This window comes from Mesocricetus auratus, unplaced genomic scaffold (assembly GCF_017639785.1).
Source record: "Mesocricetus auratus isolate SY011 unplaced genomic scaffold, BCM_Maur_2.0 Super-Scaffold_100676, whole genome shotgun sequence".
Taxonomy (NCBI): domain Eukaryota; kingdom Metazoa; phylum Chordata; class Mammalia; order Rodentia; family Cricetidae; genus Mesocricetus; species Mesocricetus auratus.
In genome coordinates, this window is record NW_024429266.1 from 175,899,915 (window position 1) to 175,918,823 (window position 18,909).

Consider the following 18,909-nt stretch of genomic DNA (forward strand, 5'->3'; position numbering starts at 1 on the left):
CTATGTCTTTAGGGGGGCTGTGTAATATTAAAATCCTACCAAAATCCCAAGATCCCATAAAGTAAAGTGCAGTCACTACAATGTTCAAGGTTAGTGTTCAACAGCTACTTCAATCTAAATGTCCATAAACATAACTCAGAGATGTCCTTTCCATTAGTTACTGACTCAAAAGGTGTTTGGAGAGGTTATAAAATAAATGACGTCTATAAGAGACAAAAACAGTCTTTAAAATTGACTGAAACTTGTGCCCAGAACAAGCAAGACAGGACATCATAGTAATTTATGGAAAAACCATTGTGTTCCGTTAATCTGTCCCATTTGTGGAGAATGAACATTCCTAGTTAAGGAGGAATGTAACACATATGCATCATTCAAAATTCTCTATCCCCTGCCAGAGGCTAGCAAACTACTCTTTTGGTTACCCAGCAGTCAATAATCCATTCCTTAAGATAATTCCTTAAGAAAGGGAGATGGTGTCTGTCTAGAGTATTGCTGTTTCTTAATGAAGACAGGAAGGAAGCCCCACTGTCTGAACACAAGTAGGAGCTGTGTGTTCTGAAGAGAACTGAGGTCAGTTCCCAATCACACAGCTTTGGAGAAGAGTGGACCAAGCCTGTCTCAGAATCCCCCAAGTCATAAAGGAAGTCTATGGATCAGCTTGGACACCAACATGGGGATAAAGCAGAGGAAAAGACAGGTGGAAGGTAAGCTCTGTGTGACACTCCTGAGATGTTCTCTCCAGCTAGGGAACTCAGAACCACAAAGCAGCAGGTTAGTGACAGATGCATTGCTCCCCAAAGAGGGCAAAGGCCAATGTTTCCCTAGGTTTGTCTGACAAAGCACGAATGACAAGACCTTCTCTTTAGGACTGCAGTGAGTGGGAACTTGAAAATGTTACCCTTCAAGTTCCATCTACCTTGTTTTTTAAGACAGCTTCTCACTGATTAGGTTAAACTGGTCAGAAAGCTTCAGTGACCTGCCTGCCTCTACCCCCAGGTGCTAAGGGCACAGCCATAGTCAAAGTTTTATGTCAGTTCTAGCAATTAAATGGCAAGGCAAACACTATACTGACTGGGGTATTTCTTCAGGCCAAAGATAGTATTCTTTTTTTTTTTGGTTTTACAAGACAGGGTTTCTCTGTTTTGGAGGCTGTCGGTCCAGCCTGGCCTCGAACTCACAGAGATACACCTGCCTCTGCCTCCCGAGTGCTGGGATTAAAGGAGTGCGCCACCAACACCCGGCCAAAGATAGTATTCTTTAAAAAGAAAAATGTGTATCTCAGAGTGCATATATGTACATCACGTATGTGAAGGTGCCCTTGGACACCAAAAGAGGACATCAGATCCTCTGGAGCTGGCACTACAATCTGTTGTGAACCACCTGAGTGCTGGGAACTGAACCTGAGTTCTCTACAAGAGCAGCAAGCACTCTTAATAAGCCATCCCTCCAGCTTAACTATAAAAAGCAATGCAAACATTTTCAGAATACCTACTCTTATGATAAACACCAGGAACATTTTTTGCACTCAAAAACATGCCTTCTAACAATTCCACTTCCATCCCTGAACACACTATGAGCATCTCCTGTGCATTGTAGTTTTCAAGACAATGTCCAAGCAATAATTTCAAATTCTCAGTAAACAAATTTTTCTGAATTGATACTTTAAAAACAAAAGAATACACATATACTAATCCCTAGGAATCAAATACAAAGCATTTGTGACATAACAAATTATTTGAGGCTAGGAAATCCTTACTATTCTAAAAGGTGCACTCTTACCCTTTGTGTTCCTGGAGAAGTCTGAACACTGCACAACACTCTGGCTGCAGACCTCTCACCTTGAGAGCTTTCATAAGGCAGTCATGCAAGCTCATTCCATTCCGCACATTGACCTGCAAACAGATAGCCTTTAGTACCAATGCAGGCTACAGCACCCCTTGCAAAGATGAGCAATGAATTATACACATCCATCTATAAAATGGTATAGATTTATGACATACTGTTTGCAATGGTATCCAGCAGTAAGTGCAAGCAAATGCATAGAGACCATCAGCCTGGGGCACATTATACATCTCCTGTATTGCCCCTGAGACAGTAGTCTATGACATGTTAACTAGAGGAAAATACTTTTATTAGAACAATACGAAGAGTAAGACCATTTTAGGGTTAGGGTTAGTGGTGAAACCAATATATGCTTATTATATTGTATGATTTGGAAAGATGTGTGTCTTGCTATTAAGAACAGAGTTAGTAATTGGGGATCCCTGAGATGACCCAGCAGGGAAAGATACTTGTTGCCAAGCCTGACAACATAAGCTTCATTCCTGGGACCAATATTGTGTAAGAAGATACAGACTTCCAGAAGTTATCCATTCTCTGGCCTCTACAACCGCATCATGGAACACATATGTGTGTACACACACACACACACACACACACACAGAGTAATTAAATATTAAAAATAATTTTAAATGTGTGGGGGGATACTTGGTACATCTCTAATTACCTGTACTTGCAAGTATACACATAAGGGTGAACATCACCAGAAGGGAAACAAAATGAAATGAGCCTATAATAAAATCTTGTCTATTTTCAACAAATGGCGAGTTGATCTTCCTAACAAATTTCAAAGTAGTGACGTGAATAGGATGAGCAAGAGCAGAGATCCTGCTTGACTTCAGTGGTAGGCACTAATGTGCACCAGATAGACTGGGCAGAGTGTGACCCACACAGTGCCCTAATCCACGCTTCAGAAGCTAGGCTGCTAATTGAAGATGCAATGCAAAGTATCTACCCAGCATCAAATTACTGAATAAACCCTTAAAGAGTTTAGATATTTTGGCTTCAAAGCCTAGGAAATTAATAAAAATGAATGAATGAGTGAGTGAGTGAATGAATGAAGCAAGGTGAGAAGATTCAGCAGAGTCAGCAAGGAGAGCAGGATGATTTGAAGTAGCTCTGAACTGCCTGCAAGGCCCCCTAGTCTTGCTGACTGCATAACCAGGTCAGAAGCAATCTCAGCACTTCTTGGCTTCTTAAGAAGCAAGGCAGAGATGTCTGACCTCAAAACAGACCACAGTATCTGGACACAAAGTGGAGACAAGGCTAGTACGAAAGAGCAAGAAGGAAGGAACCCAAGCAATGATAACTCATTAAGTTTTTCATGTGGCCTTATTTTGATATTGCTAGCCACTAACAGGGACTTAGCTGGCCAGTGACCAATCTTTGAAGAATAAAGACAGGTTAGTAACGAGAACTACAGCAAAGTCTGAAGGTGTAGAACAATCAGGTATGACAAAGGTCAAGGAGGACTCTCCTAAAGGATCAATTTTGTCAGAGGAAAACAAAAGATTTTTCCAAGTTGTAAGAGCTCTTCCTTGGCTGTGGATGAGTCCAACTGATTCTCCAGGCTAATGAAGCTTCTTTATCACAGAAATACTAAGGGGAACTAGACAGAGGCATGGGTCACCAGTCCTTGTACATCATGTTGCCCATTTAAAAATAAACACCATTAACATCCTTTAAGTTCTTTATAGTTGGCATAGTGGCTTGCATCTATTCTCAATATTCAAGAGACTGAAACAGATGGTTGCTTTGAGTTTAAGCTCAGCATGGACTAGAGAGTTAGACTGTGTTTTAAGAAAGTCTCTTGCACATACCAAACTAGTTCAGACAAATGTTATCTGGAATTTGTATCAAAACAAATGAAAAGGTGTGGGTGGAAACAGACAACCAGGACTGCTATGATCAGCTAAGGGTAAACCAGGTGATGAATACAGCAGAACTGTTACTGTATCTACATTCACAGATACTAATCCTTATAACATCTTACTAATGTCTAGCAAAACAAGGCAGACAATGCCTGCACTAGAGACCTGAGCTATAAAGACATGACGGGAGAAAAGAGCAGAGTGCTGAACTCAGAACTGACTGACTCATGACCTGCATCTATGCTGTCAGCATGTCTTTCAAGGCTGTAAAGTGATATGTGGTTATTTTATTATCTACGTTAGAAGTCACAGATTCTGACAGCTAGATGGCTCCTTAGCTATCCTCTACTCCACTAACACCCTCACATGTAGACACTGAAATAGACTCGCTAGCCCCCTGTACCAACACATCCAAGGAGTCTGCTTCTATAACTCTGGGATACAGCCCAGGAACCCATGTCTATGCCTGCCTGTCAGGTGTTTATAAGGGCAGCAGTTCTCAGCTCTGGTCACTCACATGTACAGTAACAATGAGAAGCAGTGACAGCAGCCAGAGAGACATGCATGTTTAGAAACAAAATGACAAGAAACATTAAAATACTACTGATTATTCCTCTAAAGTCATTTCAGTCAGACACATCCTCAGTCTGTTTCTCCTACCCCCATGGATGCACACTGTGAGTAGTTAGCTGGTGTCTCACTGAGTAATATGGAGAGAAATCCTGGCTTCCCAGTGTGGAGCCACCCTAGGATGGGGAGAGCGCTGGCTGCCTAAGGACACCTTCCACCATTGGTTTCCCTGAGAAAGGTGGTCCATCTTTTGCCAAAGAAATAGTAAAAACTAACATCTGCTATAGGCTTTTCATAAGCTGCAGGATATATCAAAACTCCCAACCACCTACTATGCTCCCACAAAGGCTGTCAGAGACTACATAGATGAGTGAAAAACTCAGAAATACTATTAACTGCCACTGCACTAATGAACCAGCCACGCTTAAAAAGCATGCTCCTCAGGCTGGAGAAGTCAGAGGGACTCAAATACTACGGAATCTGTCTAGATGATGCAACTAACAAAAAGGAGGAATTTATGTTTACATCCAACTGCTGGAAACAACCATGTTGTAGAATATTAGTTTAAGATGTGTTGCCAGGCAGTGGTGGCACACACCTTTAATCCCAGCACTTGGCAGGCAGGCAGATTTTTTTTGAGTTCAAGGCCAGCCTAATCTACAAATCGAGTTCCAGGACAGCCAGCACTGCACGGAGAAACCCTGACTGGGGGGAAAAAAAAGGGGGGGGTAGCACTAGAGAGATGACTCAGAGGTTAAGAGCACTGGCTATTCTTCCAGAGGGCCTGAGTTCAATTCCCAGCACCCACATGGTGGCTCACAGCCATCCATAATGAGATCTGACACACTTCTGGCCTGCAGACAAAACACTGTATACATAATAAATAATCTTTTAAAAAAAAAAGGATGTTGAATATTTACTTAATGATGCAAAGAGGTGTTACATTCTTTTATGTAGCATTTGGCTTAACTCTGTAAAACTGTGTTACTTTTCCTGTCTAAAACACCCAATCAAGAGCTGAATGGCCAATAGCTGGGCAGGAGAGAGCGCTGGCAGGCAGAGAGAATAAAAAGAATGAGAAGAAACAAGAGCCAGGAGCAGGAAAGGGGGAAGGAAAGGAGGACACCAGGGGCCAGCCACCCAGCCAGCCATGGCATAAGAAGGAAAGAAAAACATAGAATAGAGAAAGATAAAAAGCACAGAGGCAAAATGTTGAAGAGAAACCAGATAATTTAAGTTAGAAAAGCTGGCTAGAAACAAGCCAAGCTAAGGCTGGGCATTCATAAGTAAGAATAAGTCTCCAAGTATTTATTTGGGAACTGGGTAGCAGGCCCACAAAGAGTAAAAACATAAATAAAAAAGTAAAAACAAACAAAACAACAACAAAAACACACAAAACCAACTACACAATCAATGTGCTATCTAGATTTTTCTACCCTTCTAGCCAAACAAAAGAAGAGACAGTCTGAGTAACTTCCAGAAATGCCAGCTAGTCTTCAGGCCCCCATGACATCCACAGTTCCTATTAGAAGGAATGAGAAAGAGTAGATTTAAAAAAAAAAATCACTTAACATAAAGACCATTGCTTCAAATAAATATATAAGGCTGTTGTTACTGTTTGATTTGGTTCTAATAGTTTTAGTGGTACTGAGAATTAAACCTTGTGCTTTATGTATGTTAGGGAATGGCTCAACCCTTATATACCATGGTGTGTTGAGGGGTGTGTGTGTGTGTGTGTGTGTGTGTGTGTGCGTGTGCGTGTGTGTGTGTGTGTGTGTGTGTGTGTGTGTGTGTGCACGGTATGCATGCATCTACCATGTGGGTTTAAGAGATTGAATTCAGGATATCAGCCTTGACAACAATGCCTTTACACACTGAAACATCTCACTAACCACAAGTTCTTGATTTTTAGGGAAATGATGCCGAAAAGCCACCTACCTCTTGGATGTGGTGGCAAGTCAAGATCATAAGTGGGTTATCCATTGGTGGTGTGTTTGGTGGGGATGTATTACAACAAGCTGGAAAATGCACCTGCCGGAGGCCACTGAAAGCAGATGACAGCTAGTATTCAACAGACCAACCTACTAAATGAATGATTCTCTGATGGGAAGTCCCACTTGGCAAAGACTGTGGAGTCACTGACAGTGAATGACTATTTGTCTCTGTAATTTTTCTCATGTGCCACTAAAAACAGCTATGGGTATTCTCCCCACGGCCTGTATATTTATCTGGTGAAAATATTCCATCTACTGAACATACATATAGCTGTGGATAGTCAGGAAGATGACTTCTGCTTAATCTGTATAATTCTGATGAACAGAAATAATAGTAGGACATTTTTCATTACTTAGACTGATAACAACAAAGTAATAGTATTCTCAGTTACAAAGACAGCTAACTTTACTTAAAACTAATTGCCCCTGGAGATGAATACATGAGGTCAATTTCCCAGGTGTTTATTGCTGATTCAAAGTCAGAACTTGAAGCAACTTTAGTAAACATAACTTTCTCAGCAAAGGACTTTATGCACGTACTCCCAACCTCCAGGTTCAGCCAACTAACTGTTTATTATTTAAGTCCTGAATTTCTTTTTTTTTTTTTGGTTTTTTCGTTTCTCTGTGGCTTTGGAAGCTGTCCTGGAACTTGCTTGGTAGTCCAGGCTGGTCTCGAATTCACAAAGAACCGCCTGCCTCTGCCTCCCAAGTGCTGGGATTAAAGGTGTGCGCCACCAACGCCCGGCAAGTCCTGAATTTCAATGTCACTTTCTGTCTGGGAACCCTGACCACTCAGAGCTACGTGCTTTCTTTACTCACTGCCTAGTCAGCTCAATCTCCCTAGCCTGAGAGAAACTGTGTAATCAGTATGGCTTTGTTTCTTATTGTTTATTCAAGAAAAGCTGCATGGCCCTGAAGATGGGATTCATATTTGTCAAGAGGTTTTGGCTATGAGATGTAGGAGTTAGGGGGAGAAATGTGAGAGATGTGTGTGTATGCTGAAAGGGAGATGTAGCTGAATGTGCAGAGAGAAGTAGGAGAGATGGAGAGAGAAGCGTTATGTAGCTATATATAAAGAGATTGTCAAGAAAGATTATTATAGAAGGAGCAAAAGAGAAGGTTACCATCAGGAAAGCACATGTTTCCTTATTTACCTCAGATAGAAAAGTCTAGCCCAAAGATAGAGAAGAAGTATTTTCCAAGTTTCTTGCTGATCTGAGAAGGCTTTCTTTCTTTTGATATCCTGGGTGCAGTCCTGGGAGCTGGACTCCTGGGCTGCAACATTTCTTACTTGAAGGCAACATGTATATAGAGTACTGGTGTGTAAGTACAATAAAGCCTTTGACTATAACAGCTTTGAACTGCATTTTACTGGATAAAGGGGTGTATAATGTCTTTTCTCCACGTTTTCTAACCAGTCTTAAACAGGGAAGTAGTAAAGTAAGAGCAGTTACATTTCATCTTGAAATCTGCAGGCAAATGGACAGAACCAGAAAAAAACAAACAAACAAACAAACAGAATCCTGAGTGAGGTAACCCAAACCCAGAAATACAAATAATATGTACTATCTCATAAGTGGATATTAGACATAAAACAAAGGATAACCAGAATACAGTCCACAATCCTAGAGAACCTAAGTAACAGAGAGGACCCTAAGAGAGACATACATTGATCCACCTTGGAATGGGGGAAAAAGGCAAGATCTCCTGCGTAAATTAGAAGTGTTAGGAGTATGGGGGAGGGTGGAAGAGGGGAGGAAAAAAGGAGAGTAGGGAAAAAATGTATATTTCAATAAAAACAAGGTTAAAAATTGTTTTAAAGCTGGAAAAGAGGAAAAAAGAGCAGTCACATTTAAGAAGCAACTTAAACTATTGAAGTACCAACAGGTATGCAGTAAACTGCTGTTGGCTTCTCTTGTTAAAAGGTTTTTATTGTTTCTCTTTTGTTTTTTTGTTTTGTTTGTTTTGTTTTTTTCAAGACAGGGTTTCCCTGTGTAGCTTTGGAGGCTGTCCTGGAACTAGCATATCCTGAATAATGGAGGTGTTCTTTATGTTGCTGAAAACTGATTTAGAATCATCGATTTAATACTTGTAGATGATAAAAATTAATAGCCATTGAGACTGGAAAGATGGCTCCAGAGTTAAGAGGACTGTGGGGTTCAATTAGCAGCACTCCAGTCAAACAGCACACAGCCTTCTGCTCCAGAGGATATGACACCTTTAGCTTTTGTCACAGTGACTTGCTTTTATGTACATGTACCCACACATACACACATAATTAGAAATAATAAAAAAAAAAAACACCGGTGGTGGTGGCACAGACCTTTAATCCCAGCACTTGAGAGGCAGAGGCAGAGGCAGGTAGATCTCTGTGAGTTTGAGGCTAGCCTGGTCTATCTACAGAACAAGTTCAGGGCAGGCTCCAAAGCTACAGACAAACCTGATCTCAAAAAAACAAAGGGAGGGAGGGAGGGAGGGAGGGAGGGAGGGAGGGAGGGAGGGAGGGAGGGAGGGAGGGAAAGAAATTGTAGAATGACTGATCTAGCCTGAGACCCATGCCACGAGAGGGAGCCCACCTCTAACACTGCCTAAAGTGCCAGGACCCAGAATTTGGACAGCCCAGAGACCTAGGATAGAATCAAACACAAGGGGGGGTGTGGATTTAGTCATGCCTAATGTTATTCTTCTATACTCATAGACTAGTGTCATCAGAGAGGCTTTCCATCAGCAACTGATAAAAACAGATACAAAGACCCACAGCCAAACATTAGGCAGAGCTCAGGGACTCCTGAGGAAAAGGAGGAGGAAAGATTGCAGGAGCCAGAAGGGTCAAGGACACAAGAAAACTCACAGAACCAACTAACCTGGGCCCATAGGGGCTCAACAATCAGGGAGCCTGTATGGGTCTGACCTAGATCCTCTGAGTGTTCGTTACAGTTGTACAGCTTGGCCTTCTCATGGGACACCTAACGGTGGGAGCAGGGGCTGTGCTGTCTCTTGACTGTTCAGCTAGCCTTTGGAAACCTGTTCTTCACAGTAGGTCGCTTTGCCTGGCCTTAATATGAGGGGAGGTTCTTAGTATTACTGCAACTTTGATGAACCATGTTTGGTTGACATCCATGGGAGGCCTGCCCTTTTCTGAATAGAAACCGAGGAAGAGTGGATGCTGGGGGGGCTAGAGTGGGGGGCGGGCGCCTCAAGGGCAGAGGGGAGCTCATGGGGAGGGACTGGGAGGAGGGGAGGGAGGGGAAACTCTGGTCAGGATGCTAATAATAATTTGAAAAATAAGACCTTTCTCATGTAAAGCTATACTACCTAGGAAGATTTTTTTTCCCTTAAAAAAAAAAAGAGTTGCTGGCTATCAGAAATTACTAAAGGGTGGCAGAAATGTCACATATAGAGTTAGCAGAGCTGATGTGTTCAGAAGAATTTTATCAGTTATGAGCTCACAGCCACAGCCAGCCACCATAAGCCCTAAAGAGGGAAAGCATTATTAGGAGAGTTGGAATATTGTACTATAGACAGTGCAACATGGGAGAGAGAAACGGTGCCTTCAACCAGGAGAACAAAGGCCACATTCCCAGGTTATCACAGGCGGAGGGAAGCAGGAGGTTCCATGTGACCTAGTCAACATGGCCCGGTCCTAGACAAGAGTAAACTTCAATTCAAGGTTCTGGGTCCAAGGAAGGCAGTACAAGCTAGAAGGTCTGTGTAATACCCGCACTACAAATCCTGAAACACTCATCTGTGAGTCTGGAGTGCAGAGCAGAAAAGAAAAGGGAGAAGGAGTCTTGGGTTCTATAACCACCTGGACAGAGAAACCCAGCCAGCACCACCAACCAGCACCAATACTTTGTCCCTAATCTTAGGGCAGCTACTCAGTAACCCTCTTTTTTTCTTTTTTCTTTTTTTTAACTTGTTTATTTTGAAAATCATTAAGTTGCCCATGTTAATCCTGAAAATACTCAGTAATCCAGATAAGTCTTAAGCTTAAGATCATCCTACCTTAGCCTCCCAAGAACCAAAGTAATAGCTACCAGGCTGACAGTGATACTGAAATTTTGTGTTTTTAGGGGAGGAAACAAAGTAATATTTTAGTTGTCCTATAAGTCTTGTTGGCAATTTGAAAAAGGGGAAAAGGACTGGAGAGATGGCTCAGTGGTTAAGAGCACTGACTGTTCTTCCAGAGGCCCTGAGTTCAATTCCCAGCACCCACATGGTGGCTCACAACCATCTATAATGAGACCTGGTGCCCTCTTCTGGTCTGCAGCCATACATGCAGGAAGAACACTGCATACATAATAAATACATATAATAAAAAAAAGAAAGAAAAGGGGGGCACTTAAGAACCAATATCACAAATGGAAGGTTCCTTTGACTCAAAGAAGAAGTATGAAATGCTAGAGAGGTGGTGCAGTGGTTAAGAGCACTTGCTGCTCTTGCAGAAGACCCAGGCTGAGCTTCCAGCACCTACACAGCAGCTCACAACTAGCTACAACTCCAAACTCCAGATCTAGAGAACTCATTTTCCTCTTTTGACACTGTACACACATGGCACACTGACATACACACTCAGGTAAAAACACTCACATAAAATAAATAAGGATGAAGGAATTTACTAGCAAAACCAGAGAGGGGACTGTTAGAAGGAAACCAAGAAAGTTCTGGCTGGCTTCCCAACCTCAGAGCCTCAAGGAACAGATACCGTGCACTGTGCTCCCGAACAATGGAGTAGGAAATAGGGAATATACCAGACAGGTTTTAAATTCAGGTTGTGCCAATATCCCAGACAAAAATCAGTATAAGTTTACTTTTCTGTTTCAGCCAAACAGATTTTTTTTCATTTTTTCTTTTTGGTTTTATGAGACAGGGTTTCTCTGTATTGTTTTGGAAGCAGTTGGACCAGCCCGGCCTCGAACTCACAGAGATCTGCCTGCCTCTGCCTCCCGAGTGCTGGGATTAAAGGCGTCAGCCACCAACGCCCGGCTGGAAAAAAATTCTTAAAGAAAAGACTAAGTCTTTGGGGCCTCAGGCAATAGATCAGCATTTATCCCTGGCATCCAGATGGACTTTGGAGCCCACTCCACTTGGAGGGATGCTGTCTCAGCCTGGACACATGGGGGAGGGCCTAGTCCCTGCCCCGGATAATAAGACAGACTTTGGAGATTCCCCCATGAAGGGCCTCACCCTCCTTGGAGAGTGGAGTGGGGAATTGGGTGGAGGACTGGGGGAGGGTTGAAGGGGGCAGGGGAGGAAGAGGGAGCTGGGACTGACATGTGAAGCAAGCTTGTTTCTAATTTAAATGAAAAAAATTTAAAAAGAGATAAAAAAGAATTAAAAAAGAAAAGAAAAGACTAAGAACCAGCAAGATGGCTCAGTAGGAGCAAGATGGCTCAGTGGATCCAGACACTGTCACCAAGTCTGACAAACCTGAATTCAATCCACAGGATCCATGTGATGGAAAAAGAGAATCAGTTCATGCAAGTTATTCCCAGACCACTGGGAATCATACTGTAGCAGGAACATGCAAACTGACACATATGAACATATACAAAATTAAGAAAATGTAATTTTTAAAATGTCTTTAAAAAAAAAAAGAGAAACGTATCAGAAATATCCCTTCTTCCTTTCCCCAAAATAAGGATGCAGAAAAAAAGCCTTTATGGGCAACATTAGGTCAGACTAGAAAGTGTGAGCAGAACAGTGATTTCATAAAATAAATCTCTGCACTTGAGAGAAAAATAATAGAGACCAAGTGACAAGCCACAGGCAGGAGAGCTACGTTTTCTAGGGTCACATACCACGGTCCTTTGCTTATTCGGCAAGAAAACTCGGATAGTGTTGCTTGTCTTAGAAGGATCTGTGAGTTTGCCATCATCTGAGGCCCGGCGCTGATAGCCAAACTGCTGAACAATTGTTGGGGAGATGCAGCTGGACCCATCAAACACCGCATCTTTGAGTCCAAAACCATTGCTGATCGACTTCCAAGCTCCCTGTATGTGCTCCATTGATGCAGTTTAAACAATACTTATAGCTGAAAGACAAATAATTACAATTGTAGAAGAAAAGTACTTAACCCAGGAACACAACATAAATAAAAGTTGTAAAAACAGTGAGTGGTATATGGATTTTCATAATCTGTGAGCAAGTCAATCCAGAAAGTGAAGGTTGTGCTACTTTACCTTCCTTAGCAGTAGCAATGCTTATGGCGTATACATAGGATAAAGACACAGACTGATAAAGGTAACCAATACTAACTAGTACGTGTTGGTATTCTTTCTTTCCTTCCACCTACCCACCCAGCTCCCTCTGGACCCAGGGCTCCCAGCACATTAGGAAAGCACTCTACCACCAGGCCCCATCCCAGTGCTTAACCTTCCTAAGGCTCCCGTTATCAGGTCTACTTTCTAGTATCAAATGAAATTGTGACTACTTCATGCTTGGACATGCCTTTTAAAACAGAACTAGAAATAGCTCAATGGAGAGTATTTGCTGCTCTTTGCAGAGGACCCAGATTCTGTTCCTAGACACCCATATGGGGACTCATAACCACATGCAACCCTAGTTCCAGGGGGTCGGTCCATTCCCTCTTCTGGCCTCAGAGGTATCAAGCACACATGTGGTATAGATGTATATGTGCAGACAAAAAAAAAGTGTGCATTAAAAAAAAATCAAAGAAAGAGCAAACTCACTCAAAAACCTAAATCCCCAAAGAATCTTTGAAACCCAGCTAATAAGATACCTTGTTCAGCCTGGCGTTGGTGGCGCACGCCTTTAATCCCAGCACTCGGGAGGCAGAGGCAGGCGGATCCCTGTGAGTTCGAGACCAGCCTGGACTACCAAGTGAGTTCCAGGACAGCCTCCAAAGCCACAGAGAAACCCTGTCTCGAAAAACCAAAAAAAAAAAGAAAAAAAGAAAAAAAAGAAAAGAAAAAGAAAAAGATACCTTGTTCAGAGCAGAGCATGGTAACACAAGCCTGTAATTCAATCCTTGGAAGGTAGAGGCAGAAAGATCAAAGCATCCTCAGCTACATAGGGAATTCAAGGATGCCTGTGCTACATGAGATCTGCTAGAATGAATGAATGCCAGAAAAAGAAAAAGAGAAAAAAGGCCACATTAGGTCAGGTGGTATATGCCCAGTTCTCCAGAGACAAAGCAGGAAGATGGAGGGTTCAAGGCCAGCCTGAGCTAAGAGCAAGAGACCCTGTCTCAAAACAAAAAAGTCCTGCAATAAGAAGAGGCACGTAGAGCCCTGATTCTAGACCAACATGGATTACAAGGACAGATCAGGTCCTAATTCAGCAGGCCCAAGACTCGGGCCTAGACTCTTGGGGATGGTACACTAACAGGTCTCTAGACTGTACAAATACAGACAGTGGGCCATTAAGGTCACTCTGAAAGGGACATTAACCCAATGCCTGACTGTAAAACCAGCAGCCTCCTCCTCAGCTCAGCAACCAGATTCAAAGATCATGCTGAGGTTCCCCATCTATCACAAAGTTCAGTAAAGCTCAAACTCAGAGATCTACCAGCCTCTGTCTCCCGAATGCTGAGATTAAAGGTTGCCACCAGCAGCAGCTAAGAGAGCTTTTTCTAGCATTCATGTTTAACTTTTCCTTTCTGAAGGGCCTCATTATTCATATTCACATTAAGTCAAATCACTTGAAGCACAGGAAACAACAGAATATCAAATACAGGAAAGAAACAAAGGAAATCCCCAGTAGGCCAGGGGAGGGGAATTCCTGGGTGACACATGCATGCCAGTCATAGGAACCCCTAACAACCTGAGTCTATACACATCCAACTACCACTAGCAACGCTTACCTACACAAGAGTTTGGGTTTTTTGTTTTTTTGTTTTTCATGTCTTCTAGGGAAAAAGAAAAGGAGCAAATAACCCATATTTTAAGTTTCCGTGCACCTATGGTCAGTCCTGCTGACGCAAATACAGATCTCCTCAAAATGAATGAAAGGGAATTTATTCTGAGCCAAGAATGAATATGGCATCAGTCCAAACTGACTCGCCTCACCATGGAAGTGGCTTCAGGAGAAAGAAGTCATGTGTCAAAGCACTCACCGAGTACACTGACGGGGGCATGGCACAGGGATACAAGGAGAGGGGGAGCTCTGCTACAGGCTCCAGATGTCACCCAAGCTACACTTAGTGGTCTGTTCAGAGGACAGTTCAGAGGTTTTGTCTGATACCAAAACTGGCCAAATACACTGTGTGGGCAATGCATGGCTATTAAGGGGACTGAAGATAGCTCAAGATAACCTGCTAGGATCTGCCACATTCTAACTCTCCACATTAAACAAGTTCTAATTCAGCCTTCTAGAATCTTCCACACAGGTATGCTTTTTGTTTTGCTTTTGTTTTCTAGGCACTTCAGGTTACAGCCCCTTAACCTTACTGTTTTCTTTATGGAAGAAGCAGTAAAGCCTGTGCTGGATTCTGAGATCTTCCTGGTGGCTGAACATAAGCTATATAATCCAACAGGGCAGAACTTCACAAAACACAGGACACACATCACTTCTGGTTTACAAAGCAGACACCAAGGGTCATTTCAAGAGTTACATAGCCACCCCCCTACCCCGCCTTTTTTCAGACAGGACACTTCACTGTATAGCCTCAAATTGAAGCTTTCTGGCCTCCACTTCCCACCTGAGTGATCACAGCCTACACTCCTCTCCAGAAAAAGTCACGATCATTTATCAGCAATTTCCCTCACCCTCTAGCCCCAACACTGACAAAACAGAGCAAGGCTCCAAGCTGGAACTTGATCTGAAATTGAGACATTGGGTATTAGGTTCATAAAACTGGAAACAGGGCTGGAGAGATGGCTCAGAGATTAAGAGCACTGGCTGCTCTTCCAGAGGTCCTGAGTTCAATTCCCAGCACCCACATGATGGCTCACAACCATCTGTAATGAGATCTGGTGCCCTCTTCTGACCTGCAGGAATACATGCAGGCAGAACACTGTGTTACATAATAAATAAATAAATCTTAAAAAAAAAACTGTAAACAGACAAACTCATGAGCATGCTGTGCCATGCATATCAAAAGCAACATACAGGTCTTATGTTAAAGAGGTCATACTTTTCACACTCAACTAATCCCTATTACATTCATTTATTAACGGTTTCAATTGCTGTGATAAAACATCATGACCAAAAACAAACTGGGGAGGAAAAGAGTTTATTTCATTTTACAGCTTGTATTCCATTATCCAGAAAGTCAGGACAGAACAAAAGCAAGTGTACAGGCCAGTCTTATGGAAACATTTTATCTATTGTGGCCTCCTCTTCAGAGATTACTCTGGCTTTTGTCAAGATGACAAAAAAACAACAACAACAAGCCCCCCCATCCCCAAATCAAAGGACCAGAACACACTCTCAGGTCAATTCTTTGTAGAAAAGGACAAGTTGATTCTAAAATTCACATGGAAACACAAATGACCCAAAGAAATCAAATCAAAATAATTTCTTTTTTTTTTTTTTTTTTTTGAGACAGGGTTTCTCTGTGACTTTGGAGGCTGTCCTGTACCTACCTGTTGTAGTCCAGGCTGGTCTCGAACTCACAGAGATCCGCCTGTCTCTGCCTCCTGAGTGCTGGGATTAAAGGTGTGTACCACCAATGCCCCGTTAGTTTGTTGTTTTTTGACTCAGGCCTAGACTAGCCTGGAACTTTCAGTGTAACACAGATGACCTTGAACCACCTATAACTCCAATTCTAGGGGGACCCAAAGTTCTCTTCTGGCCTGAAAGCACTTGTATTCATGTGGTACACAGACATAAACATGCATACTTATAAAATAATAAATACTTAAAAGTGATTAACTTTGTATTTTATCTCTATATTTATCTTTAATTTTCTTATTTATGTGTATGCCTACAACATGTGCATGCCTGGTGCCTGTGGAGGGCACAAGAGGGATCCCCTCGAACTACAGTTATAGGCAGTTTTAAGTCACCCAGTATGAGTTCTGGGAACCAAGTCCAGGTCCTCTAGAAAAGGACCCTGTGTTCTTAACTGCTGATCCATCTCTACAGTCCTTTTTTTTTTTTTTAAAGACAAGGTTGCCAAGGAGTGATGGCGCACACCTTTAATCCCAGCACTCGGGAGGCAGATGGGTCTCTGTGAGTTCAAGGCCAGCCTAGTCTACAAAGTAAGTTCCAGGACTGCTAGAGATGTTACATAGAGAAATTGTGTCTGGAAAGAGAGAGAAAGAGAGAAAGGGGAGGAGAAAGGGAGGGAGGGAGGGAGGGAGGGAGGGAGGGAGGGAGGGAGGGAGGGAGGGAGGGAGGGAGGGAGAGAAAAGAGGAGGAGAGAGAAAGAGAAAGGGGGAGGAGAAAGGGAGGGAAAGAGGTAGGGAGGGAGTGAAGAGAAAAGAGGGAGAGAGATCACTATGTAATCCTAGCTGATCTGGAAGTTGCAAAGTAGGAAACTATACTGGCTGCCTGCCTCTGACTCCCAAGTGTTGGGATTAAAGGTATGCACCACCACACCCAGCAAACTTTATCCTACATATACTTTGCCACAATTTTTTAAAATTACAGTTAACTGAACCTATTATGTCATTTTAAAAAGGCATGCTGATCATTACAATTGGAACATTAGTAAAGTTACTGGTACTTAAGTCTGAAGTTCCTGGGAGACCTATCCATCTCCTGTACCTCCATGGCTTCACTGTGACAGTAAAGATGGGCAGCACTGTATCAAGTCCTACTACTAGAATGGAGTCTCAAGGAATCTGGAAGTTTCTATTTAAAAAATAAACAAATCAATATACAACATAAAAACCTACTAAGATTATTCTTTTACCTCCCAAAAGTCTGTTCAGAGCAATTTTTTAATCAACTAAAATTATGGGACTTCCAAGTGATTTTTAAATTTTTTTTATTATTTTTATTTTGTGTATGGAGGGCAAGGTATATGTATCTGAGCACAGGTGTCTGTGGAGGCCAGAAGCATTAGATCCCCTGGAGATGGCAACCATTGTGGGTGCTAGGAACTGAACTCAGTCAGGTCCTCTGCAAGAACAAGTGCTGAAACTAGCCCATGTGGTTTTAATAACCTTAGAACATTAGAATGTTCATTGCAGCATTATTCCTAAAAACAACCAAAAGGGGAAATAGCCCAAATGTCCATTAAATAACAAATAGAGAAGAGACTGGTTGAACTTGTTTATAAAATGTAATGAAGAGTTGGAGAGTAGAATCCAAATATACACACATATGATACCATCAAAAATAAAATAAATAGCTGGGTGGTGGTGGTGAATGCCTTTACTCCAGCACTTGACTTGGGAGACAGAACCAGGTGGTCTGTTTGAGTTTGAAGTCAGTCTGGTCTACAAAGCAAGTTCAAGGACATCCAGAACTGTTATACAAGAGAAACCTTGTCTCAAAAAAACAAAACAAAAATACAAAAGATTAAATAAAAAGTATTTTTTAAAAAGAAACAAAAATTTAAAAACAATTAAATGCTAGACAAGGGCCTCTTCTCTTGCGGGTGCATAGTCCAAGACCCCCAGTGGATGACAGAACCCATGTCTAGTATTAATGAGCTCTGGTCAACTACCCCACAGGCAGCTTGTCAAGCAGGATGGCCACATCTGTGAGGCACAAGGATACACTAGCATGGATCTCTTACTCCTTCACAGTTCAAATAGCATTCTCCTTCAACTTGCACACTCCTTTTCCTTTTCTTTGGTCTCTTATAGCTTCTCATCAGCATATCCTCTTGAAAATGGGACATTCTTAACTAAAATAAGGTCAATGTGAGTGCCAGCCTGTAATAGCATACAGGGGGTCTGACAATAAGACAGCTACCTGACTGATGGGTAGCATATGGAGCTCAGGTATGCCAGACAAGGAGATGATTCATGTCTCAGCCAGGACAGGAAATGATGGTTTGAGGTTTCACCATGTTACTCCAAATGGCATACAATTTAAAACTCAAGAATTGTTAACTTCTGACTACCCAGCTAATATTTTAAGACCACACCTAACAAAGGTAACTGACACTGGGAGAAGCAAAACCGAGGACAAGAGTGTCAGTCATTTTCTGTTCTTACAACAGAGCATCTGAGAAGTAATTTGTAAAGAAGTTTATTTTGGCTCATGGTTTGGAGGCTAGAAAGTCCAAAAGTGTCTGCTCAGAACCTATGCTTCAGTTCATAGCCAAATACACAAAGCACAGAGGGAGGGAGGGAGGGAGGGAGGGAGGGAGGGAGGGAGGGAGGGAGGGAGGGAGGGAGGGAATAGAAACTACCAAAAGTAAAAGGCAGATTAGTGATTGCCTAATGTTATTTTTACTTTTGGAGTGATAAAAACATTTACAATTCACTGAAGGGAGAACTGGAACAATGGCTAAGGAGTTAGATCCCGTTTCTTCCAAAGGAACCAAGTTCAATTCCAGCCTTTGTCAGACAGCTCACAACTGTCTGTAACTCAGTTCCAGGACAACTGAACGAACACACACACACACACACACACACACACACACACACACACACACACACACACACGAGAGAGAGAGAGAGAGAGAGAGAGAGAGAGAGAGAGAGAGAGAGAGAGAGAGAGAGAGAGAGAGAGAGAGAGAGGGAGGGAGGGAGGGAGAGAGGGAGGAAGAG

General features: G+C 42.4%; 1 protein-coding gene across 4 annotated transcripts in view; it reads right to left on the reverse strand.

Moving 5' to 3' along the window:
* The window catches only part of Raf1 (Raf-1 proto-oncogene, serine/threonine kinase), a 57,968-nt gene that overhangs the window by 16,601 nt on the left and 22,458 nt on the right, over positions 1–18,909 (reverse strand). For 2 of the 4 annotated variants that reach the window (XM_040737843.1, XM_005066112.4), the window contains exons 2-3: positions 12,076–12,308; positions 1,780–1,892 (exon numbers count right to left, since the gene is read on the reverse strand). In XM_040737843.1, coding sequence (XP_040593777.1) covers positions 1,780–1,892; positions 12,076–12,282 — 320 coding nt within the window. In that variant the 5' untranslated portion in view covers positions 12,283–12,308. Of the gene's footprint in view, positions 1–1,779; positions 1,893–12,075; positions 12,309–18,909 lie in introns of those variants that run through there. The other 2 variants (XM_040737845.1, XM_040737844.1) reach the window with 1 other exon arrangement.